The sequence below is a fragment of the Lasiodiplodia theobromae genome (assembly GCF_012971845.1).
Source record: "Lasiodiplodia theobromae strain AM2As chromosome Unknown scaffold_10, whole genome shotgun sequence".
In the NCBI taxonomy this organism is placed as follows: Eukaryota; Fungi; Ascomycota; class Dothideomycetes; order Botryosphaeriales; family Botryosphaeriaceae; genus Lasiodiplodia; species Lasiodiplodia theobromae.
Genome location: NW_023336300.1, coordinates 385,820 through 408,126, shown reverse-complemented (window position 1 = coordinate 408,126; position 22,307 = coordinate 385,820). Strand labels below are relative to the sequence as shown.

At 54.7% G+C, this 22,307-nt stretch overlaps 7 protein-coding genes across 7 annotated transcripts; 3 read left to right on the top strand and 4 right to left on the bottom strand.

The window, feature by feature from the left end:
* Positions 1-1,587: 1,587 nt before the first annotated feature.
* Positions 1,588-2,955, top strand: LTHEOB_3913 (Kelch-type beta propeller; the record flags this gene model as incomplete). Its single annotated transcript, XM_035512889.1, has 1 exon — positions 1,588-2,955. The coding sequence occupies one exon, from the start codon at positions 1,588-1,590 to the stop codon at positions 2,953-2,955; it is 1,368 nt and encodes a 455-aa protein (XP_035375306.1).
* Positions 2,956-4,715: 1,760 nt separating this feature from the next.
* LTHEOB_3912 (Carboxylic acid transport protein) lies at positions 4,716-6,490 on the bottom strand (the record flags this gene model as incomplete). The annotated part of the gene is made up of 3 exons (XM_035512888.1): positions 4,716-5,104; positions 5,219-5,877; positions 5,934-6,490. The coding sequence occupies 3 exons, from the start codon at positions 6,488-6,490 to the stop codon at positions 4,716-4,718; spliced, it is 1,605 nt and encodes a 534-aa protein (XP_035375305.1).
* A 3,771-nt stretch (positions 6,491-10,261) lies between these two features.
* Positions 10,262-11,329, bottom strand: LTHEOB_3911 (Aspartate racemase protein; the record flags this gene model as incomplete). Its single annotated transcript, XM_035512887.1, has 2 exons — positions 10,262-11,083; positions 11,129-11,329. The coding sequence occupies 2 exons, from the start codon at positions 11,327-11,329 to the stop codon at positions 10,262-10,264; spliced, it is 1,023 nt and encodes a 340-aa protein (XP_035375304.1).
* A 456-nt stretch (positions 11,330-11,785) lies between these two features.
* LTHEOB_3910 (Glycerate-and formate-dehydrogenase) lies at positions 11,786-12,873 on the top strand (the record flags this gene model as incomplete). Its single annotated transcript, XM_035512886.1, has 2 exons — positions 11,786-11,893; positions 11,941-12,873. 2 exons carry the CDS (start codon positions 11,786-11,788, stop codon positions 12,871-12,873), a joined length of 1,041 nt encoding a protein of 346 aa, XP_035375303.1.
* A 298-nt stretch (positions 12,874-13,171) lies between these two features.
* On the bottom strand, positions 13,172-16,384 carry LTHEOB_3909 (Vacuolar protein sorting-associated protein 45; the record flags this gene model as incomplete). The annotated part of the gene is made up of 9 exons (XM_035512884.1): positions 13,172-13,380; positions 13,431-13,774; positions 13,830-13,926; positions 13,979-14,047; positions 14,557-15,049; positions 15,097-15,417; positions 15,470-16,100; positions 16,150-16,214; positions 16,271-16,384. 9 exons carry the CDS (start codon positions 16,382-16,384, stop codon positions 13,172-13,174), a joined length of 2,343 nt encoding a protein of 780 aa, XP_035375302.1.
* A 941-nt stretch (positions 16,385-17,325) lies between these two features.
* On the top strand, positions 17,326-18,201 carry LTHEOB_3908 (Short-chain dehydrogenase reductase sdr; the record flags this gene model as incomplete). The annotated part of the gene is made up of 3 exons (XM_035512883.1): positions 17,326-17,373; positions 17,430-17,714; positions 17,773-18,201. The coding sequence occupies 3 exons, from the start codon at positions 17,326-17,328 to the stop codon at positions 18,199-18,201; spliced, it is 762 nt and encodes a 253-aa protein (XP_035375301.1).
* A 1,333-nt stretch (positions 18,202-19,534) lies between these two features.
* LTHEOB_3907 (Glucan synthesis regulatory protein) lies at positions 19,535-21,115 on the bottom strand (the record flags this gene model as incomplete). Its single annotated transcript, XM_035512882.1, has 2 exons — positions 19,535-21,047; positions 21,099-21,115. The coding sequence occupies 2 exons, from the start codon at positions 21,113-21,115 to the stop codon at positions 19,535-19,537; spliced, it is 1,530 nt and encodes a 509-aa protein (XP_035375300.1).
* Positions 21,116-22,307: the final 1,192 nt, after the last annotated feature.

Sequence of the window (22,307 nt, the reverse complement as noted above, 5' to 3'; positions counted from 1 at the left end):
GCTGGGCTGGTCTTCGGTCAAGCCACGTGGCTGCGTTGAGGCTGCGCTAAGAAAGACGATGACGAAAGCTTTTGTAATGGCTTTATACCATTGCTTTTCCGACGGATGTTGCCATGCTAGATCAAAAATTCAAAATCAAATCAATTAGCAATGTGGCGGGGGAGTTGGATACCGATCCACTGTTGGAATCGATACGAAATTTGATCAATTTCACCTTACGACGTGCCTGGTGAAGATAGCTTGAGAGCTGCAGAGCATCAGACGGTGTCCAGACCCAAGTGAACTATTTGGAGTCGTGATGGAGAATGGTCAGGACCTCATTGATATATGATCTGGCAGTCTTGAAATGAGGTCGTGACTGGTCACACCGGAGAGAATTAATCTTGCTAATTCAGACTTGCTTCTCTTCTAAGGGCCTATTGTTCTTCATGCTAGCCTACGCCTGTAACACTCCTCTGTAAGCATAAGAACAGACTTAGCTTTCTTGGCTATGTATGTTTCGAAGTGAAGCAGCAATGTAATAGGGGCTACTTTGGTTGGCACGTATCTGAAAGCTGTGGGAAAACATCGAATCGAGCGGGCAGGCATAGTAGATGGGAATATGAGTTTTCTAGGCTCTCGGGAATCGGAACGGCGTGACTAAGCCGCACTGAAGATGCGACGAAATGTGACACACACGTAACACAGCTCAAGAGCTGTCAGGAAATGCTCAATGGAACGTGCGGGCAAAGTGGGCAGGTGAGTTCCGCTTACCCGATGCTCAAGGGCCACAAAGTTGCGTCGACTCGAGGAAATATCGCGCACAAGCTTGAAGGTTGCTGCTAATGCATTGAGTGCGCATGCGCAGTGATAGCAAGAACTGTTGAAGCTCTCCAATAGAGTGGAGGGTAGGATAAGGCGACAAAGTAGAGAATGCAACTTATGTGTAAAACAAATTCGCGGGCTCGATGACAACTAGTAGAAGCGTGAGAGGGAATTCAAGAGGCAATGTAAGGATGGATGCGAGATGGAGTGCGAGATGGAAGGAATGAAAGGGTAGGGCTAAGTTTCCCATAGGCGGGCAAGAGCGCCTGCCTCATCAGCGCCTGCCCGACTGGAACAACGCGACCTCAGGCACCGCGCCGGGAATACGGGAAGAGAGCGACATGCTCGGTTGTTGAAAGATGTATCCGCAGCATCATTGGTTGGAGAGTGTAAGGTGCGGCTGTAGTCCGCTTAAAGCTCATCGTAAGCCGCTGGATACAATTTGGACAATTCCCGGCATAAAACTTATCCCAGGCGGAACTTTGGAACAACGGCGAGGAGACAAGTGGTAGTGAAAAGGACATGATCCTTGAATACAAAAAAGCGCGCATGGAATGTTGGTTGTCGGACTGATTCGTGTGCGTGGCGCAGCCCCCGCTGAGGGGCTCCAGATGTTGGCCCATGCGCCGGCAATTACGGCACCACAGCCACGGCAGGAAGACGTCACACTGGTCATGTCATACTTCAGCTGCCCGCCTGAGCTGACAGGAACCTCTAAACACGACGCATCCCCCTCTTTTCTCTGCCTCCACTCCCCAATCCACCGCTAACACCACCACCACCATGCCGCCCTCCCTAGGAAACGTTCTCAACGCCGGACGCGGATATTTGTCGGGTGCTGCCGGCTTTGCTAAGCATATTGCAACCCCGGGCCAACGGGCTATAAAGGCTACATTCTCTCCTATTTCAGGCGCGCCTTTGGGTCGCTCTTCGCACTCGATTTCCGTTGTGAAGGGCCGCGCGTATATCTTCGGTGGCGAGCTTACAGATGGCCAGCTCGCTGACAATGACATGCACGTCGTCATCCTGCCCTCGTCGGGCGTCTCCGAAGCCGACTACTACACTATCTCCCCCAAGGCTGCCAAGGAAGACGGCGGCGTTCCAGCCGCGAGGAAAGGTCACACTGCCGTAGTCGTTGGTGACGATATTTTCATATTCGGAGGCGATGTCGAGGGGGGTGCCGACGAGAGCGGAAGAGTATGGGTCTTCTCGACCTCGGGCAGTAACTGGACTGCGCTTTCTCCTGCAAATGCCGAGGCGCCTGTGCCTCAGTCGAGAGCGTTCCATGCCGCAGCTGCGAGCGAAGAGCCTGCTCCCAAGGAGACCAAGACCGAACAGACCATCCTCCCCCAACAACCCCCGGACCCTTCGCAGGTTGTGCCCGAACCGCCTGAGCCCGGAACGTGGGGAACCGTCTTCATCTCCGGCGGCAAGGCCGCCGATGGCGAGCTCATTCACGACCTATGGACGTTTGACATCCGCTCGAGGATTTGGAATAAGTTGGCTTCACCGCCTGGCCCTGCCAGGATAGGCGCTAGCCTCGTATGTGTTGGCACTCGTCTATACCTGTTCGGCGGTGTCAATACTACTGAGCCTGTCCCCGCTGGTGTTTCCCACTTCGATGTCAGTGGCCTGTGGAGGTTCGCCGAGTCTGGTGGTCCTCCTGCTAGGACGCTCTCTGGCGATTGGGAGACAATCGAGCACGAAGAGGGCGCTGGACCCGCCACCCGTTCTGGCGCTGCTTTGGTCGAAGTCACTGCCGGAAAGTCGGGCCACTACCTGCTGCTTGTTGGCGGTTTGAAGCCGGACGTTCAGGAAGGCGGTCTGTCCTACCTCGACGACATCTGGGCCTTCCAACTTCCCACTACGGTCGCTGCTACTCCCGCGAAGGCCCCGGCGCAGAGCACGGTGAAGCTGGACACAAAGGACGCACATTGGACCGAGGTGCAATACCAGTACATGAACGAAGATGGTGACATCGTCCCCGACAGACCTGCCAGTCTAGCTGGAACGAAGGGTATGGATGCCCGTATCGGCTTTGCGGCCACCAAGGGCACCGAGGTTGAAGGTGCGAGTGTCATCGTCTGGGGTGGCGCGGATGAAAGCGGCAAGATCCTTGACAACGGCTGGATGATCACTGTTGACCGGTGAAGAGCATTTGTTCAAGACAGAGATTCCAAAACTTGTCTATGGGCGGGTGAGTGGGAACGAAATCATGAAAAGCGACTGCTGCAGGTCCTAGAAGTCCAAGATTGCTGAAGACGGAAGACTCTGTAGCGACTTCTTATGTCTTTCATACTGTGCACATTTTATACTGGCGAAACTGCGTGGGCAGGTAGGAATGGAATCTATTCCCATGACATATATCTGATCATTTATCTCCGTCATATACTACTCTCATGAAGCTTGTTGCTTCTACACGTCGCCATTCGCTGTCCCATTTTATGGAACACTTCATCCCTCCTACCAATGACCCGGCGTCGACTCTCCAAGGAACAGGAAACACGACAGTAAGCCCCTGACCGAATCGGGCTGCCGGACCATTCGCTTTATTTACTTGAATAGGAAAGTCGCCGACGCTACTCTTGTTTCACCGAAACACAAACGGTTTTCATCACCATCCCTTGCTACGTCTCCCTATCATCAGTGCTACTCCCGTTTGCGTCCTTGTCAGGAATCAAGGCATGCAGTATATGTTCCGCAATGCTGGCTCCCTGTTCATCACCAAAAGTAGCTTCTATGGCTCAGTTGGTAGAGCGCGGCACTAGTACCTGATACCTATCAGTCATGCCGAGGTCCTGAGTTCAAATCTCAGTGGAAGCATTTCCTTTTGCCAATCTACCCATCTATCTCTCAAGGTAACTTTTTGGTGTTGAGGAAGAGAGGAGAGGCGGTTCACGGGTAGAAGTTTCCTCTGTAGAAGTGTGAGCACAGAAGGCATGCATGCAAGCATCCCTGGTGTTCATTGATGAAATTTCTAAGAAATATCGTGCTCGATTTGGGTGCGTGCCTGAAAACCACGTCCAGGCGTTCTTGTTTGGGTTGAAACCATGCATTTGCATGCGGAACAGTATTAACACCATGTGAGCCAAACCCCTTACTAAGTTTGTGAAATTGGATTCAATGTGTGATATTCTTTAATATTTGCCAATGTACGTGTGCTTTGCTCTGGGGTGGTACAAATACGAGTTTAGTGTAGGACAGAGATCCGATAAGAAGAAGTTGCCGCGGGAGCATGATATATAGATCGAACTATAGCGGAGTTTTAACAATCGTTTCCTTTTAAAAAGAGGGTAATAGAAACTGAAGCAATTAAGTTAAGCTAAAGCGACATATAGCTATGCTTTGTTTTAAAAATTATCATCGCTATGTCTTGCTTAGAGTCTCTGCTTCCGTTAGCAACCCTACGCACATGTACATTTAGGCAGAGTATCGTTTCCAACCCTGCAAAAATGGCCCAAAATATTACTGTAAAATCGGTACAGTGCAGGCAGGCCAATGCGAAGAGCTACAAGCACAGAGGCAGAAGTATATAGAGAGGTGTTATGATGGCTAAAGGCTAGTACAAAAATATACAAACGTGGGCGGTCGGAGCTATCGCCAGGACAGGAATGTCTAATTATTAATGCCACATTTACATCCGGATGATAGCTTCAAGCACCCATGGAATGAGTGAAAAACGAATTCACGCTAGCCTTCGGCTGCAATACCCATCTGCATAGTATAAAGTTTGAGCCTGGAAGTCAATCCATGCCAAAAAGGTGATATCATTATCATCAAATCATGTATGTAGTTGGTATCAACGTCGTCCCTCCCCCTTTTTCATCGGCACTTCCACGGCTGCCCACTGAATAATAATCCCTCAGCGACAGTTCTTTTTCTTTTTTCTATTTTTTAGTTCCACGTCGCTTCTAGACCTTGACCTCCTTGTTGTCGGTCTTGCTCTCATCGACGGGCGACGTGTTCTCGGCCATCTCGATCTTCTCGGCACCCGCGTCCTTAGGGCCGCCCTTGCCGCCCTGCGAAGCGAAGCTGCCGAAGCCGGCCTCGACGTCCTTGACGGGCTCCTCGACGGCGCCGGCGACCTTGGCGGCCTCGAAGTGGCGGCCGCGCTTCTCCGGGCCGAAGGCGGTGGTGACGGCGATGCCGATGGCGATGATGGCCGTGGCGACGCCCATGACGGGCCCGTAGGCGGGCACGCTGTCGCCGTTGTCGATCTTGATCAGCGTCTTCTCGGCGATGGCGTTGACGATCTGGGCCGACGGCGACGAGATCATGTTGCCGAGCTGGTAGGTGATACCTGTGATAGTGCGGTGGTTAGTTCGAGGGTCTTGGGCCGTGGATTTTGAGAGTGGAAGGCTAGGATGGATAGATGGGCAAGATTTATTCTGTGATGATGAATGATTGGACTTACCAGGGAAACTGGAGCGGAACGCAGGGGGCGACAGCTCGTTAAGGTGGATGGGGATGACACCCCAGGCACCCTGGACAAAGAACTGCATGAAGAAGCCGCTGGCGGACAGGGAGCGCTCGCCCTCGGGCAGGATCCAGGCAGGGATGAGGCAGCCGGAGACGAGGGCGGCAACGATGATGGCGCGACGGCGGCCGACGAACTGCGAGAGGTAGCCGATGATGGTGCCGCCGACGCAGGCGCCGACCTTCATGAGGATCGAGGCGCGCGAGGCGCCGCTGTTGTCGAGCTCCTTCTGGGTGAGCATGAAGGTGGTGTAGCTGTCCTGCGAGGTGTGGCTGTAGTAGTTGAACCAGGTCATCAGGATGATGCAGTAGATGCACATCTTCCACTCCTGGGCCAGCATGACCTTGGTCTCGTGCCAGAAGGCGCCCGGGGCCATGGCCTTCTTGCCCGCCTTCTTCGCCTCGATGAACTGCTGCGACTCGGGGAAGAAGATGCGGATGATGCCGACGGCGATGGAGATGCCGGCGGCGATCCAGAAGACGGTCTTCCAGCTGTCGGTGGCGCCGCCGACGCCGAGGTTGGCGCAGGCAGCAAAGACGTAACCGAGAGAGTAGCCCTGCTGCAGAATACCGCTCATCAGGCCTCTGGCGTTGACACTGGAGCGAAGTGTTGGTTAGCACGTGGGTCGCGTGACTGGGCAAGGGGTGCTTACGGGCAGTTCTCGAGGGCCATGGCAATGGCGTTTCCGTAGACTCCGCCCATGAACAGACCAAACAAGCTGCGCACGGCCAGGAACTGGTTGAAGGTCGTGCTGTAGATGGTTGCGATCTGCAGGATGCCGAGAATGATCATGTTCAGAACCATGGGCCACTTGCGGCCGAACTTGTCACCAGCGAGACCGAAGAAGGCAGCGCCAATTGAGCGCAGCAGAAGGGTGAGGGTAATGGCGGTGGTGATGTTGGTCTTGGATTGGCCGTAGTATTTGGACAGCTTGACGGTCTGGATGGACAGGGCGTGGAAGTCAAAGGCGTCGGCGGTCCATGCTGCCAGGCCGACAAGGAAGAAGACCCAATCCTTGAAGCTGAGCTGGGCGAACAGCGTGAAGGGGTTCTGCAGCGGGGGAGGGCTCTGCCACTCGGTGCGCTCCTCTCCGTACTCGTTGGTGACAACGACGCGCTGCTTCCAGATGAAGAGGTCACCCCAAGCTTGCTTGGCGGTGAACAAAACACCCTTCTGCATGGGCTCCGCGGGCTCGCCTTCGGCTGGCATGGTGGATGATTGGTCTGGAGGGACGGGAGCGGGAAAGTGACCAAGGAGATGCGAGGAAGGAGATCCGCTGGAGTGGAAAGGAAACACAGCTTCTGGCCAGGCGGGCTTATATAGAAGAGGCTATCTAATCACCACACAGTCGGTGCGGGGAGTCCCCGTGGAGGGCGAGCACGGCTGGGGTAGCATCAATGGCTTGCATGCGGTCATAGTGGTGCCGCAGCCAAGATGGCCAAGATGCCGCGCTCCACGCCGCCAGCCCATGAGTGCGCCCGCCAAGCGGCACGACAGATGCAACCGCACGGGCGGTCGCCGGCATATTTGGCAGCAGCCCGAATGACAAGGCATTGGAGCCGGTCCCTGGACCACAGTGGGGCTCGCCAGTCCGGTCTGACCCGAGGGGAAAGCAGAGTTTCTTGTCATGTCCTTGCATGGCGCCAACATGGTTAAGACTCCTTCAGCATGCGGCCGAGACGCGCACGACGCGCCTTCGCTCGAACAAGCGTGCTTGGAATACGGGAAGGCGCCGCCTCAGCATTGCAGATTTGCGTTCGTTGTGACCTGGGGATTTTTTGGCGTGCGACGCGAAGAGAGTGGTGGATACGAGGGCTGCCAGGCTGCTTCGTTCGTCGGACATTTTACCCCACGGCCCCGGAATAGGCTACCCCAGATTTACTGTGCCGCGCATTAGGCGACAGTTTCCCTGCACGCGCAGAACCAAAGTGGGTGGAGACGCAGTCCCTTGGTGCGCCAAGCCCCCGCGGTGGAGCGGGTGAGGATAGTAAGACGCGGAGCAGACACTGAAAACGCAGTTACGGGTTGGTGAAAGATGGGGACGACAATGCCGACCGTTTCGCATGTCAGACGGCGACGATGCCAAGCAGCAGCGGAGCGCCACCGCAAAAGTCAGGCCTTGGCGGAACAGGCCTGCTGACTGAGGGCCGGCGGGCGAATTGTCCGTAACGGGTACGCGCTCGCCCGTGGGCTGACAGGCGACGCCGGGCCAAGGGCCAAGAGAGGGAAGAAGTGGGAACGGCTTGCCAGGCGCCATAGGGCGAATGCTGAGGAGGCTTGTCCGGCTTGATTCGACTGCAGCTGGACGCGCACTCACTCTTCCCCACGCACCCTTCCCCAGGCCTCCCCCTCACTCTCCGCCGTCGCGTTTCCCGCTCTTGGCACCATCATGGCCAGAATCCTTCGTAGAACTGCCGACGCGACATGACCGTTTCCTACATCATCCGAGCCCAAGGCGGCACGGTATCTTGGCGGTATCGTACGACGGCTTCTGTCCCTGCGGCTGAAAAAGCTAAACCGCCTTGAGCGCAACGAGCATTGGCTGCGCCCGAGCGTGGGTGTGACGGGTGACTCGATTCGCATTTCTGTGGCGTTTTTTTCTCATGGAATGTCGCGGCGCGTCGTTTTCGTCAGGCAGGCCTCGCCAAGCCAGTCACATCGTCGGATTCTGGCTTCCAGTGGCTTCTGGTTGGTCCGATAGGAAGTTGCCGCCGTTCGTGATGCGGTGAGGTGTTCCTGGCGGGTCGTGCGTGGAGTCGCGGGGTCCTGCCCACGGGGAAAAGGCTGCTAGCCGATCGTTGCCACGCCGTGCCAATGTCTTGCTGTTGGGACTCTTGGAACGTATCTTGGATAACTGTGGACCGTGGTCAGACTCTCGGAAACAAATCCGACAGAATCCGACATCAACCACCTCTGCTCATTCTTCTCGAATGAAACAAACCCTCCAAAGTCCATCTCAGATCCATTCATCATGCATGATTTGCTGGATCCTTGATCTACCGGCTGTTCTAAATGGCTTGCAGGATTCCCAACGCGGCGGCCCGCGTCCGCTACCTTGATAATCGCCACTCACATACACTATTGAGGGAATTTTCCGTGATGCCCCTGCCAAAATTTTTGCGCCACTGGAAATCATTAGCGATTCCCCATCTATATCGTACGAGAAGTGCCAGCTGAATGCTTGGCCCGGATCGCCATGGCTCAGTGACTTTCGAACGAGTCTGGACTTGAAAACTTCTGCATCGCCAAGGGCGAAATGCCATGACCACACGGACGAGCCGCAATCGACAACTGTACGCAGGCTCGTTCGGAAGTGCCCTTTTGAGCACGGGATACCAATAAAGTCAAGAGCCCAGCATCCTTCATGACACTGACCACAGTTGGACATTCCGATTTTTCCCGGAGGACACCAGGCCCAGAACTTGCCCAGAAAGACCCTGGCCATCATGTTCGATAGCCAAGAGTGAGGCTCCTTGCTCGGCGTGGTCATGTACATGCATCAAAGGATTGCCGCCGTGCTCCCGCCGTTGCGACCCCTGTCTCAACAGTCCGCCGCATCTTAAAGTCATGCTTGGCGCAGGAGAGCCTGGGCACAAGCGAGTGAGCGGAACTGCATCTTTCTGCTTCGAGAAGTCTGTTTATAACTGATGCGTTCATCGGGATTGTGCATCTTCTTTGCAGTCAGTTTAGTAACTGAGCAAGTATCGACGACCAGACTGTGAGACCCGCTTAAGCCAGTGTCTGTCAGATAAAAAAGCACTCCAACTCGAGATGCTTTTGACTGTAGCTATGCTTTTAGGTTGGTTTGAGTGCAGTGATGGCCGGAACGCTCTGGCTAGCTCTGTCACGAAGGGTGTCTTTGACAGACTATATTTAACCGTTGCTATATTTATAGATTGATTTATATGCCTGATAGGCCTCTTAATAGAGCGTAGCGCAATAATCTGTGGCTAGCTAATTGGGGGGAGTGGGGTAGTATATAGCATCTATCCAAAACGTTCACCACCTAAAACTGCAAAACAATCACAACGTCCAGACCACTGGACGGCAAAATGAATGCTTCCACTGAGATTTGAACTCAGGACCTCGGCATGACTGATAGGTATCAGGTACTAGTGCCGCGCTCTACCAACTGAGCCATAGAAGCTACTTATTGATGAAAAGGAGCGTATCATTGAAATATATAAAGTAAAATGCTTACCACGCTGGAGCACAGTGCAGCCAGCTACGCAGTTAATAATGGGCGTATTACCAAACACTCGTATCTCACCAGCCTACCTTACTTGGTTAAGTAACACTATATTTCTTAAACTAAACGTCCTTTTCTTTATTTACAATGAAGCTGTAGCTAAAGAATTCTATTTATACGTACAAATCAAATTTGGTCTCCACAGCAACGAGTGGAAATCACGTGTAACAGTATCCTCGAGTCATTGCTAGCAAAGGCCCAATCAACAACTGAGCAATTAGGCCTTTCAAATACTAACTGGTAACTCGAATACGAGCGTCTGTAGCAAAGTATCACGTTTTACAGGGTTTCGCGCTTCTCGATGGGAAGAGCTAGGTTTATACGCTTAGCATACGTTTTGTTGGTGACTAAAGCAACGTCGCGTCAACGTCTCGCTGGGGCTCCACGTCCATCGATTTAAGTTCTTCATATCTCATAGGAAAACATCTGGTTAACTACTATACGTAAAACTCGCGTTGCCTTGACGGATTAGGTGACGTGTCTCAAATATCTAGCTGATACAAGAAATGCAAAAAAGAAAAAAAAAGGCCAATTCATGCTATTAATTTCGAATGACGTCTTTGCAAGGCACATTGTGTGCTATATACTGCTGTGGATATGTAGGGCATTTACTGTCTGCTTGGTGGATGCGGACACCTTGTTGTTTTATGGTCGTTTCGCTTCTTTCCCCCCGCAGTCATTGTTACATCAGACGCACGTGGGAGACCACGCCAACTGACAACCGGATGCGCTCAATCACCATCAGTCTCCTCCCGCATCAACCGCGCCAAGCGCTTATGCAGCCGGGCAGCCTCCTCCAGCACCTCGGCGATTTCATCATGCCTGCCCCTGCGCGGCTTCTTGGCCCGTGGTCGCTGCACCTGCGGGCTGGTCAGAACCTGAGACTCGTCCGCTTCGTAGCCGCTCTCCTCGCTGCTGTCGGTGAAGGACTCCGACTCGTCGCCGTACGAGTCTCTGTCAGACCTCTCCTCGGCGCCCCGGACTTCCCACACCTTCCACACGCCAACGCCCAAGCCTGAAACGAGGGAAGCCGTAGCGACGGCGACGAACGAGATGAAGACGGCCTCGTTGTTGTCCCGTGCGGGAGTATCGTCCAGATCCTGGCGGAAAGCGAAGCCCAAATACAGCGCGAATCCTGCGAGGAAGAAGGCGACGGCGGCAGTCAGGAACTTGTGCGGCATGGACATCAGCTGCAGAGCGGCAATGGATACCTGCAGCCGCCTCTTGCCCTGCGGAGCGGTCCCACGGAATTGAGCTGTCGAGGCTAGGTTGTTGCCGTGGTAGCAGAAGCTGTCGTCGGTTTCTCCCACCAACTCGTCGTACCGCGGGCGGCAGAAGCGGTGCGGAGGATAGAAGCGGCCGTTGCTGAGCCACATGCGCACACCTTCCGGGTTGTTAAGCGTGCCGAAGATCTGCTGCTGGACCGTGCCGAGGATGACGGTGAGCACACCAAAAAGAAGACTGGCGATGATACAACCGGGAGCCGTCCAGTGGACATGGCTCAGTCCTGGCATCTGGAGAGTGGTGGAAGACAGCTGGGCGACGATGGCTGCCTGTAGAGGTAAGAAGCTGCCTTTTTAAGGGACGAGGTGACCTACGGTCGTGGAAACACTTCCCACGGCTCTCAAGTGGCTGTCTTTGAATGCCATGACGGATCTGTCGGTCGATTCCAGCAGGTCCTCCACCTTGCGCATCTCCCTCACGTCGACGATGAGATCGGCAATGAAACTCATGACTGTACCGAAACGCCGACGAGCATACTCGCGATCACCGACCTTGATACCTCTCAAAGGCCGCATCGTTAGGCAGGGACGAGGCGGACGAAGAGGATTTTCTTCAGATGGGCTGGTTTTACCAGCCCTGTGGCGGCCGTGCTAGGAAGAGGCAAGGTTCCTTATTGCGCATGACCAACCATGGGGCGTCAGCTGACGGCCGTGGCATTGCACCTGCAGGATTCGTGAGTGCTTGCAGCCTGCCGTTTACATGTTCTCCACATGGGGGATCTCGCATGCATCGATGCGCTGCCGAAGACGGAGAGTTGATCTGCCACGAGGTGGATCGCACGGCTCAGTCGACCAACCATCTCCAGTACGTCATTTCAGCTCGGCTGACACGACCAGATACCGCAGATCGCTTTGGCCTTCCGAGCGCCAAGAATATGCACCCCCAACCTTGCATTGCGGGGTGTTTATCTGAGTGGCTTGTGGCTTTCGTCTGCTCTCAGAAGTAGACTCGACCATCTCCCTAAATTCAGTATGTCGGCCAGCGTAAAAGCTGCAAAGCCGAAGGCGCTTTGCCTGCGCAACCCTGAATGGGTTGGCGATGACTTTCTAGACAAGTTCCGTGAAAAGTTCGAGTTACACGTGCGTACACGTTACAACTTGTTGGATCGCAAACTAAATATCGCAAGGTCATTGACGTTCCGGACCGGACAGAATGGTTCCTCAACATTGACCAGAAGGTCAAACAGGACGGTCCATTCCAGGCCATGATGATTCGCATGGGAACTCATCCATACGGCAACTTCGACCGCGACTTTTTTGCACCGCTTCTTCCTGACCTCAAAATCATCGCATCGGCATCTGCAGGTTACGACGAGTTTAGTGTTGACTGGATGACGTCTCAAAACATTTGGTTTTGCAACACTGTTGATGCAGTTTCCGAAGCTACTGCCGACATGGCCATCTTCCTCATGCTCGCCGCCATTCGCGACACCACTCGTGCCGAGAAGGCAGCGAGGGAGAGCAGGTGGCGGGCAGACCACGTACCAAGTCGTGACCCCGCGGGCATGAAGTTGGGAATCATCGGGATGGGTGCTATCGGCAAGCACATTGCACGGAAAGCGAGCGTCTTCAACCTGGACATCCAATACCACAACCGGAGACGCCTTTCTGAAGCAGATGAAGCGACATACCACGCCAAATACTGCCAGACCATGCAATCATTGCTTGAGACTTCTGATATAGTCTCCATCAGCGTGCCATTGAACGCCGAAACGACTGGCATGATTGGTGTGGGGGAATTTGCGGCGATGAAGGATTCAAGCATATTGATCAATACCTCTCGCGGTGCAGTCATTGATGAGCAGGCACTGGTCAACGCCTTGGAATCTGGAAAGATCTGGAGGGCCGGCCTGGACGTCTTTTGTGGCGAACCCAAAATCCATGACTATTTCAGGAAGAGCGAGAAGGTCATAATCCAACCGCACATGGGAGGACTGACCCAGATGAGTTTCAGAAAGGCAGAGAGGGAGTGCTTGGAGAACATCAGGGCTTTCTTCGAAACCGAGCGTCCAGTAGCGCCGGTGAATGAGCTGGGTGCTTGGAAAGCATACAGCGGGTGATTGTAGCCGAAAGCTAGCACGAAGAATACCAGGGCCTCGGAACATAGATCCCTAGGACAGATTTTTTTTTTTCACAATTTTCGTGAGGAATTATTCGACGAATACGGGGAGTTGAAGCTATCGTCTGGACGCAAATGTGGAATTAAAAATTATACATTTACGTCTGGACGATAGCTTCAACTGCCCATGACATGAGCGAAAAACAAATTAGCGCTATCCGTCGGATGTGATACCTCTTTGTAGATTGAAATCGAGCCAAAGAAATGTAGTTTGTCGTACAGACCATGCAAAAATAACTTCATTCCTTAACGTGCTCATCAAACCATTTCACCGCTTGTAGAAACGCCTGTTCCTTGGCAAACTTAATGTTCTTCTTTGAAAGATCGCCACGGGTTGCAAAACCATGCGATGTACCTGAGTACAGAACCACTTGGTAAGTTGCCTGTATATCCGCAAGGATGTCCTCGGATTCACGGCGCTTCGGAGTCGGGAAAATATAATCGTCCTCTAGAGATGGGTAAGTAAGGAGACGCCGGTAGATACCATTCTCAACTTACCAGCTGCGGCAATGCTCAGCGGACGTGTAATAGCCTTGAGCTCATCCGCGTCCACGAATGATGGATGAGCAACGAAGCCAGCGTCGATGAGACCCCCACTCTTCAGGTTGCGAACCACGTACTTGGCGCCAAAGCAGTACCCGACACTACCGACACGCTCGCATTTGAGGCCACCACGCATTTCCTTCAAAACGGCAGCGACGATCGGGTCGACTGTAGCTGGTTGATGATTTACTCTCCATTTCTGGAGGTCAAAGCCCTCGGTATTAGCCGGAGCTGGATCGCCGTCGAAAAGGTCAGGCATGACGACGAAGTATCCATTGGCAGCAAGCTGATCGGCAATCCTGCAGCTAATGTAAGTATTTACTGTATGAATTAGAATAGGGCGCCATCACTCACAGTTGAGGATTGATGGAAGCATGGCCGAAGACGTCGGTGAGAACTAAAATGGCGTTGCGGGTGCTTTCGTCCTCGGGATAAACGACATACGAGCTGACTGCATCCTGGTAAGTCGAAACCCTATTCTTGAGTCAAAGGATCTCGCGTACTGCCTCCAACTTGCACCATCTTGCCGACGGCTTGGCCTTCATGCTTGACCCCACGGATGCAGCATTCTCCTGGCGGATAAGATGTCATTGTGGAAGATGCGTGTGTGGTGTAAGCCTTGCGTGGTACGTTGTGATGGAGGTTTTTGGATTCGAAAGTGGGCGGGGTAGTCAGGGCAAAGCAGTGCCGGGTAAACGAGATGCGGGACACCAATGGCCAGAAGCATATCTACCGCGGAATAGCGATTTCACCACAAGCGCGGCAAGCAACACAACTGGTGCTGAGACCAAGCGGAACATGATGGCACGATGTTACACAGAGCACAGCAAGCGCTAAAGAAAATCATGCATACCAAGGCCCGGTGACCTGCCATGGCAGGTGCTAGAATACTGACCACCAACGCCGCGCTACGCCGCCTTTTCGTATGCTCATTACCTCCCAACCTCTCTTCTCAATCTTCCGGCGGCTGTGGTTGGGGCGGGTTCGGGCCAGGATTGCACGGCATCCTCAACCTCTTCTAGAAAAGTCATGCTGTTGTGTATCGTGGTACCACCAAGAACCACTCTCACGCCTGGCGAACTAGCATTGACCTGCGCAACCATTTTCGCCTCCTCATATGTTGCTCCACCCACCATGAAGATGATTATATCCTGCGGCTTATCTCTAGTGGTGCCACCACCATCAACGAATGGGTACAGGTGGTCGCGCAGACGTCCCTTGATCAGGTCTTGCAGTGTACCCTCCAGTCGCGGCGAGTGCTGAGTGTAGACATTCTCCACACCTTTGAGACCTTTGAACCGATTCTGCGCATTGCTGAACAAAGACCCAGATTGGAACAGGTCAGGAATACCCGCGGTGCCGGACGTTGTGACCTGCAAAGACTGGTGATAGTGCAGCAGCTTGTTGATCAAATCGATTCGATGGCGAGACAAATTGCCAGCCACCGCAAGAAGATCAAGCAACATTGGGATCGAGTTAGACGGATGCTTGTGATATCTGAGTGCATAGATTGCTGTGAGGCGTAGTTTGTTGTCAGGGGGTATCGAGGGGTTGGAAATGAGTTGTTGTAGTTGCTATCAGATGTTAGCTTGTAACTCGGCGCGATCCAGACTTAACCAACCTTGACATCGTTCGAGTGGTTGTCGTTGCAAGCCAAACTCTGCTCCAATTCACTGACGTCCAGAAGGTGATCCTCTCCCACGCGCCGACTCAACTCTCCTACAAGCGTCACATGCTTGGTGACGTTGCTGGACAGTTTGCGAAACTCTGGATAATCTTCGACAAAACGCTTCATGTCCGTGATGGACTCCAGCTTGAGGCTCCCTTGTTGCTTGGATGCGAATTGTTCGACATAGTCCTTGGCATTTTGGCCGAGATCTCCAAAATTAAGGTACATGTTCTTCTTGAAGAATGGGTCTTGATCCTGCGACAGGGTGATTTCCTAGAAAACGGAGTCAGCTGAGCAGTGTGGCAGGCCATCCTCGTCAGCTCACCTTTAGCTCAGGCCGGATGTCGGGAACATCACTCAGGTCCACCCTGCCATTTCTTATGCCCATAAGTTCATGCACCATGGCCTGGTATGTCCACTGAGTGAGAAGGGGAGTAACAGGGTCATCCCTTCTGTCCACTATGAGCAGGATGGGAGGCGTGTCGGTTTTTCGAAAATCAAACAATTGCTCCTCCTGGGTCATCTGGTAGCGGACCTCGGTTGCCAGTTTCTTAGCCAACAGGCTGTTCTTTTGATAGCGGATCAGAGGTCTCTTCTTCAACGACAGCAACAGGGCAATGATGCCTTCGGTAGAGCGTTGCAGAGCATCCGGGTTCCACAGGTCCGGGTTAGTGCTCCATATCCTGTGTTGCAGGTTGAGCGACATGAGGTCGGGGTTGATGACCAGGTAGTCGGCAAAATACTCATGTATAGCGCGCACAACTTCATGATCGTCGGCTTCGGCGAGTCGCTCGAGTGAGGACTTGCGTATGATGTTGCTGAAGTAGATGTTGTATTCGCCGTACTTGGGCTCGCGCAGCTCGTCGATGAGGAATTGGATGGATTCAGGCGAGGGACGGACGAAACAAAGGCATCGCAGATGGCGCATCTTCTCGCGCGTCTGGCTGTCGAGGCGGCTTGTTCTCTGTCAGCGGGAGTCGAGCTTGGAATGGGCTTTGGGCGTACTCGGTGAGGTAGACTTCATGGCTGAGCAGGGCCGACTGGGTGGTGGCGGTTGAGACGATGGGGACCTTTGGAGCATCAGTAAGAGGCGCGCTGGTGCTGGCGGGCGAGGCGACGGACCTACCGTCTCGCTGTCGAGCAGTAGTATCTTCATCTTGGCTGGCTGAGAGCCGGTGGAGCTGTCGCCGGCCGACACCATCTTGCTGATGTAGCCCGACACGGACTGTACGATATCCATGGTGGTCAGAGCAGCGCCGAGCGCGCTGGGATTCACGGTGCTATGGCGGGAGGCGTAGGGCAGAATGGCGGGGTGGCATGGATTGGGTTGAAGCTGTGCCTGGAGCCGCACAGCTGTCCCCCGTCGTTGCCGATCGCGGCACCGCCAAGCGCTACGTAAGCCACTTCCTTCCTCTCCTCCGCAGTCTTTCCATCCATTCCACCACCCCTTCAGCAAGTGCTGGCGCAACGTTCGCCTTGCTCATTTGACCATGAGTTGAGGCTTGGTACCGAGGCTACTGCGCGATATTCATGAGCTTCATTGACCGCCATTCTCGGCTCCGCTTACGCTCTGCTTAGGAAACAAGAGCAGTCTGATTTACCTTGTCGAGAGCTCTGTTGACTTGCAAGATCCTGAACGTTCACCTCATGTCGAGTTATCGAGCATTCTCGAAGAGCCATGGATGCCCCTCAGGCTGCTGCAAACCTTTGCAGCATAGCACGGCTTGCTGCATCAAGTTTACTGCAGATATGCATGCTCTTAAGACTCTTAAGATCGAGCAGCACCTTCGTCCCTGCCTCTATTTGTACCGAGTTTTCCCCATACTCCGCTAAGTCCGCTGCGGCAAAGACACGAGGTCGGCGGGGTTCTCTTCGTATTGCAACAGCGGACGGCCAGCCGGATCGCCCGTCCGACATAAACGCGTATGGGCTTGAACAAATGCATTCGGAAAAGAGCTTCACCTACCCGACTGTGTGGCAATACGAAGTACATCAACCTCGTACGTTTATAGACATCTTTCCTCTATCAGCAGAATGACGTCATGTATATTCACCTGGTCACCCCGCTTTATGCTCGAACATAAATTGTGACGGCAACACAGCTACAAGCGAGCCCTGTGTGCGACATCGTCTTCATAATTGTGCTGAAACGGCCTCGCGACTCCATATCTTTCGCCAGCAATGGCTCCATCAGGACTTGCAATCCTCATCGGCGCAGGCCCGAATACCGTAAGCTTCAATCCATTTGCTGGCCCTTGCGTCCAGCATCTGACAGTAGTCCCAAGGGCGCCGGCATAGCTCGAATCCTTTCACATCCTTCCTACGGTAATCTTGCCGTCGCACTTCTTGCCCGAAGCCCCGAGCCTCTTCAGGAGCTAACCAACAGTCTCCGCTCTTCCAACCCGGGAGCCGTGCTCGAAGCATTCCCCACCGACACATCGCCCGATTCACTAAAGAAGACCTTTTCTGATATCGAGAAACACCCCTCCTTCAAGGACCTGAAGCTCCGCTTAGCAGTTTACAGCGTCAAGCATAGCAGCAAGAAGCCTTTTCTTGAAGAGACTTATGAGGTACTTCGAAAGTACCCGACTGCACACCCGAAGCTCCATTGGCTGATCATCCCCCTAGGACTTCACCGATTCGCTGGAAACGTACGTTGGCGGGGCATTCACCTTCGCGCAGGAATCCATCAAGCGCTTCTTCGCCGACCACGGCGACACTCCGCTCGCCTCGGGCGGCGCGAAGAAAGGCACTCTGATCTTCACCGGTACGCTCGGTGCGCTGCGCTGCTCCGCCCATTTCGCGGCCTACGGCGCCGGGCGGGCGTCGGTGCGGCAGCTGGCGCAGACGCTGGCCCGCGAGATGTCGGAGAAGGGGATACACGTCGCCCACACCATCGCTAATGGCGCCATCGCCGACGAGTACGGCGACGACCAGCGCAGCGGTAAGAAAATGAGTGCCGACTCTGTTGGGAAGACGTATCTCTGGCTGCATGAGCAGGACCCCGACCTGTGGACCCACGAGCTGGACATGCGACCCGCCTGTGAGAAATTCTAGGTGCGCGATATGTAGTAGCTATGTAGCTGGGATAACGTAAGAACAGCATCCAAGCTCGCTCCTTGACTCATTCCGGCCTTCCGCTGTCCGCTTCTCCCGAGAGTTCTAGAAGACGTCGGGGCCGCATATAGGGGTGTTAAAGGAGACACTGAACGACCGTGCCACGCGCCTATCGGATGCTCAGACGCGGCATCCACCGCATACCTCTCCTGTTCCCTGCACCACAGACCGTCTTGTCCGGCACCAGAGCGGTACGGAACGAAGAAACGTCTGTGTACAGTCGTCGGCTCCAACTACATGGACGGTGTGCACGTTCCTCATCCACCCATGTCCCGGCGCACCCGCACCTTAACACTCGGCTAATGTATGCTTGCGTCAACTGTCCATGCAGATAGCAAGTATCGTTTGCGGGACATGGAGGGACAATGCCTTCCTCTACCCACGGCGATGTGCTGCTGCTAGTTCGGTAAATTTTGATATTTCTCATTTCCATAACAATGAACCATCCAAGAAAAAAAAAAGCCAATTAATCTACAAATACCCTACAACAAACCTCCTGCCACTGCTTCGAGACTGCACCCACTCATAAAAAAAGCCGACGAACTTGTGTTTATCTATCACTGCTGCTGCTAATACAACTACAATTGCGCAAATTTAAAGGGCGCCAGAGAGCTAGAAGAAGAAGCAGAGCTAAGAAAATGACACCAAACCAGAAGGAAGCTTCGTGAAAAGCCCCAGCACCTGTTTACCACCATCGTCAACGATTGCGGCACTCAGGAATGAAGTAGAACAAGACTGGCTCGCTTGCTGACTGATATAAAGCTTGACTGAACTCCGATTAGCCAAGCAGAAACCCACAGCTTTGCAAAATCGAAAGCAAAAGCACCAATGCAAGTGTAAAGGGAGAAAAAGAAAAAAAAAGCTCAGGTCCGTCGAGCAGCCCATGCTCGCCTCGCCAAGACGAAGCCGAGAAAGCGAAAGCAGCAGCAGTGAAAGAACCGGCCGGCCTGGTCAGGTAAAAGGGCTTGCTTATTGGAACTTGCAGAGCCCGGAAAAGCAGATTAGTATGCTCCTGCCAGGGAAAGTGAAGAAATTGTTGCCGACGATTTTGATGCACTTTGGATGTTTTCCCCGTAGAAGCAAGCGTAAGGACATGATCCACCCCTTCTTCCCCAGGTCTCATGATGAGATTCGTCGTTGCTTCGATCACCGTCGTCAACTGCCAAACCCAACTCCGAAGATGTGTCTTTGATGTATCATTTGCTCTTGTAAACCGTAATGTAGGACATGGCCACTCATGGTAAGCTTTGAGCGACGAGGAGTGGCGAGACGCTTATATCTCGACAGTCTTCATCTCTTCCGACGAAACCACGCTCTTGCCCTTGCCCTTTTCGCTGCCGCTGTCCTTGTCGCTCTCCATGCTGTTCTTCTGAGTCGCGTTGTTGGAGTTGAGGTCGGAACTGGGTCGAGGAGTGTTCATCTCGATGAGCTTCTCCTCCTCCGTTTGTACCTTGACCGGCTGGGGAGCCTCCTCAGCCACGCGGGCTAAAGGACTGGAGATAGGCACACGCGGGCTAGTACCGTTCCTGCTGAGCCTGTGAGGGGAGCGGCCCCTGTCTTCGCCAGTAGAGGCAGGGCTACCATACGGGCTGGTTCCGTTGGAGGCGGGTGGGGCGTTGGGGTTGATGGAGAGCGTGCTCTGAGGCCTTCTCTTAGGCTTGCGGCCATACTTCTGGTCGCAACGCCAGCGGAGGATTTCAAGGTACGGAGGGTCAACGTTTTGCTTCTCGAAAATCTTGAGCTTCATCTCCATGGTTTCCTCGTCGATGGATGTCTTATCGGAGACCAGGTCATCCGCGAACTGGGCGAGGAAGGCGGCCCAGGAACGAGCGACGACGTACTTGGTGTCGTAGTCTCGACCGAAGATGATGACCTGTCCCCACTTTCCGGCGGGGCCAGGCGCAAGATCGACAGCCAGACAGTTTCCACCCCAGTCGCGGGCAAGAGGGATCCAGGCAGGGTGAGAATAGGCCTTTTGGATCGCGTTCGGCGGCTGCGAGTCCTGACGCGAAAGCAGATCTTGCCTCCACATGGGATTCGTGCCCTTGGACTTATCAGCCGGGGCCGGCGAGGATGAAGGGCCGGCGACAGCCTTGATCGGCACCTGCGGAGGCTGGTACGCGGGCTGGACAGCGAGGACGTCTTCGTTGACCTTGCGCCAGTTGCCGTATTCCATGACTATCTCCTCGCAGTCCAGAATCATGCAGCCGAAGAACAAGCCCGTCGGCAGACCACCACGCTCCTGGCCGTCGTGGATTTGCAGTGACTCGCGCACCTCGACGGGAAGGGTAACGTCCAGGACGTGCTCCAGCTCGTTGACGTCGTTGTGAGTGGCACCCTCGCACATATTGTCCCAAAGCTCCACGAATCGATCCTCAAGCCACCGATCAATACGCTTCCACGAGTGGCCGACCGGCGGGGGCGGCGGAAGGCCGTCGCTGAAGCTCTGCATCTGGATCTCGCCCGAGTTGACACCGTCTATCGAGGGGTTCTCGTCGGGCGGGCGAGCCATGCTGGAACGCATGCCGGGCGAGTACGGCGAGGAAGGGGACATGGGAGCGCGGGGCGAGTTGACGAAGCCGTTGGCGGAGGGCTCGTCCTGGGCGTAGGGGGAGTTGAAGTCGGTGCGAGACTCCATTGCGCTGGTTGCGACGGAGGTGAGCGGCGTATGGCGGCTCTGCGGAAGCGGGACATGCTGGCCGGTGCGGTAGGGAGAATCGTGGGAAGCGTGGCGGTCGTTAGAGGTCATGGTGTGCCAGAAGTCGCGCCACGCGGAGGTGAGCATGCTACAGGGCGATTAGCAGCTGGCGGGCGGAATTGGGCCAAGGGGGACGTACTTGGGCTTTTCAGCCATGGCGGGCAGAGTGCTGGAGCGAGCGTTTGGCGCGGCGAGAGCGAGTGTCGGCGATCAATGCAGGCTCATACGGGGCGGCACGCGTGAGCGAGGGAGGACGCTGGCGTGGAGGGTGTTGGTGTGGTGGTGAAGAAAGTTGGCTTGGGGCGTGGTGCAGCACAGGGGAAGGGTCGCGCCAAGAAGCGACGACGCTGCCCCGATCTGCGCGGTTGGACTTTGGACTACGGTGCGTGCGCGGCGAGGGAGCCGTGGAAAATGCTTGGCCCGGCCGGGTGGTGCTTGTGCGCGAGTGCTCTGCTGGGATCTGGCGCGGAGCCGTTTGCTGCGCAGTGGTGTTTTAGTAGGGAGGCATGCGAGGACCGCGGTGTGTGTCTGGTCGCGCGCTCTGTTTACTTGCGTCGCGCGAAGCAGCCACCCGCCAGACAAGCCCCTTAAGCCGCCGCCGCAGTTGCGCCCGGCAGCCCGCAAAAATAGCACGGCAAGCGGTGGGCGGGCTGCCTGCTGTTCCTGTGCCGCCGACTATCACTGCTGTTGCCGGCTCGCGACACCGTTGATATCACTGGCCGATGATCGCACGTTTCAAATGGTTCTACTCGTGCGCCGCTGGCTGATCGGTCCCTGTGAGGCGGTCGCCGCTGGCCAACCTTGTCGCGCGCCAGTAGCCTCCCTGCATGCTGGTGGCAACCACACCGCGCGAAACCTGACTCCGGCACCCCAGCCTGCTGCACCGCAGCCTGTCCACGAGCACCATAAGATTCGAGAGATTCCACCCGCTGCACATCCGCTTGGCGCGCTAACGCTCCCGTATCTCGGAGCAATCCCCCGCCGATTGCTCGCGACCGGGGTCGCCCAGAGCCGACCCGGGCCCGCCAATGGAACTGCTGCTTCCAACCGTTTCGTGCACCTCGTCATTTGGTTGGAGTGATGTCGCCACAGGCGCAGGGGACCCCCCGCTGCAGGCAGCTGTCATCGGGTGCTTCAATTTACCGTTGATTTTAAAGAGCACTATTGCAATGACGCATGATGACAAGCGCATGTCGCCTCACCGCTCCCAAAGTATCTCCCGACCGCCGATTACATACGACGGCGGCTTCAGTGGATTCCGATCCGGTCCACGGACTCAGGATAATTATCCTGACAGACCGACACGTTTGCTCAGTTCCATCCACCTACCGTTGTGCGGTTGTTGCGC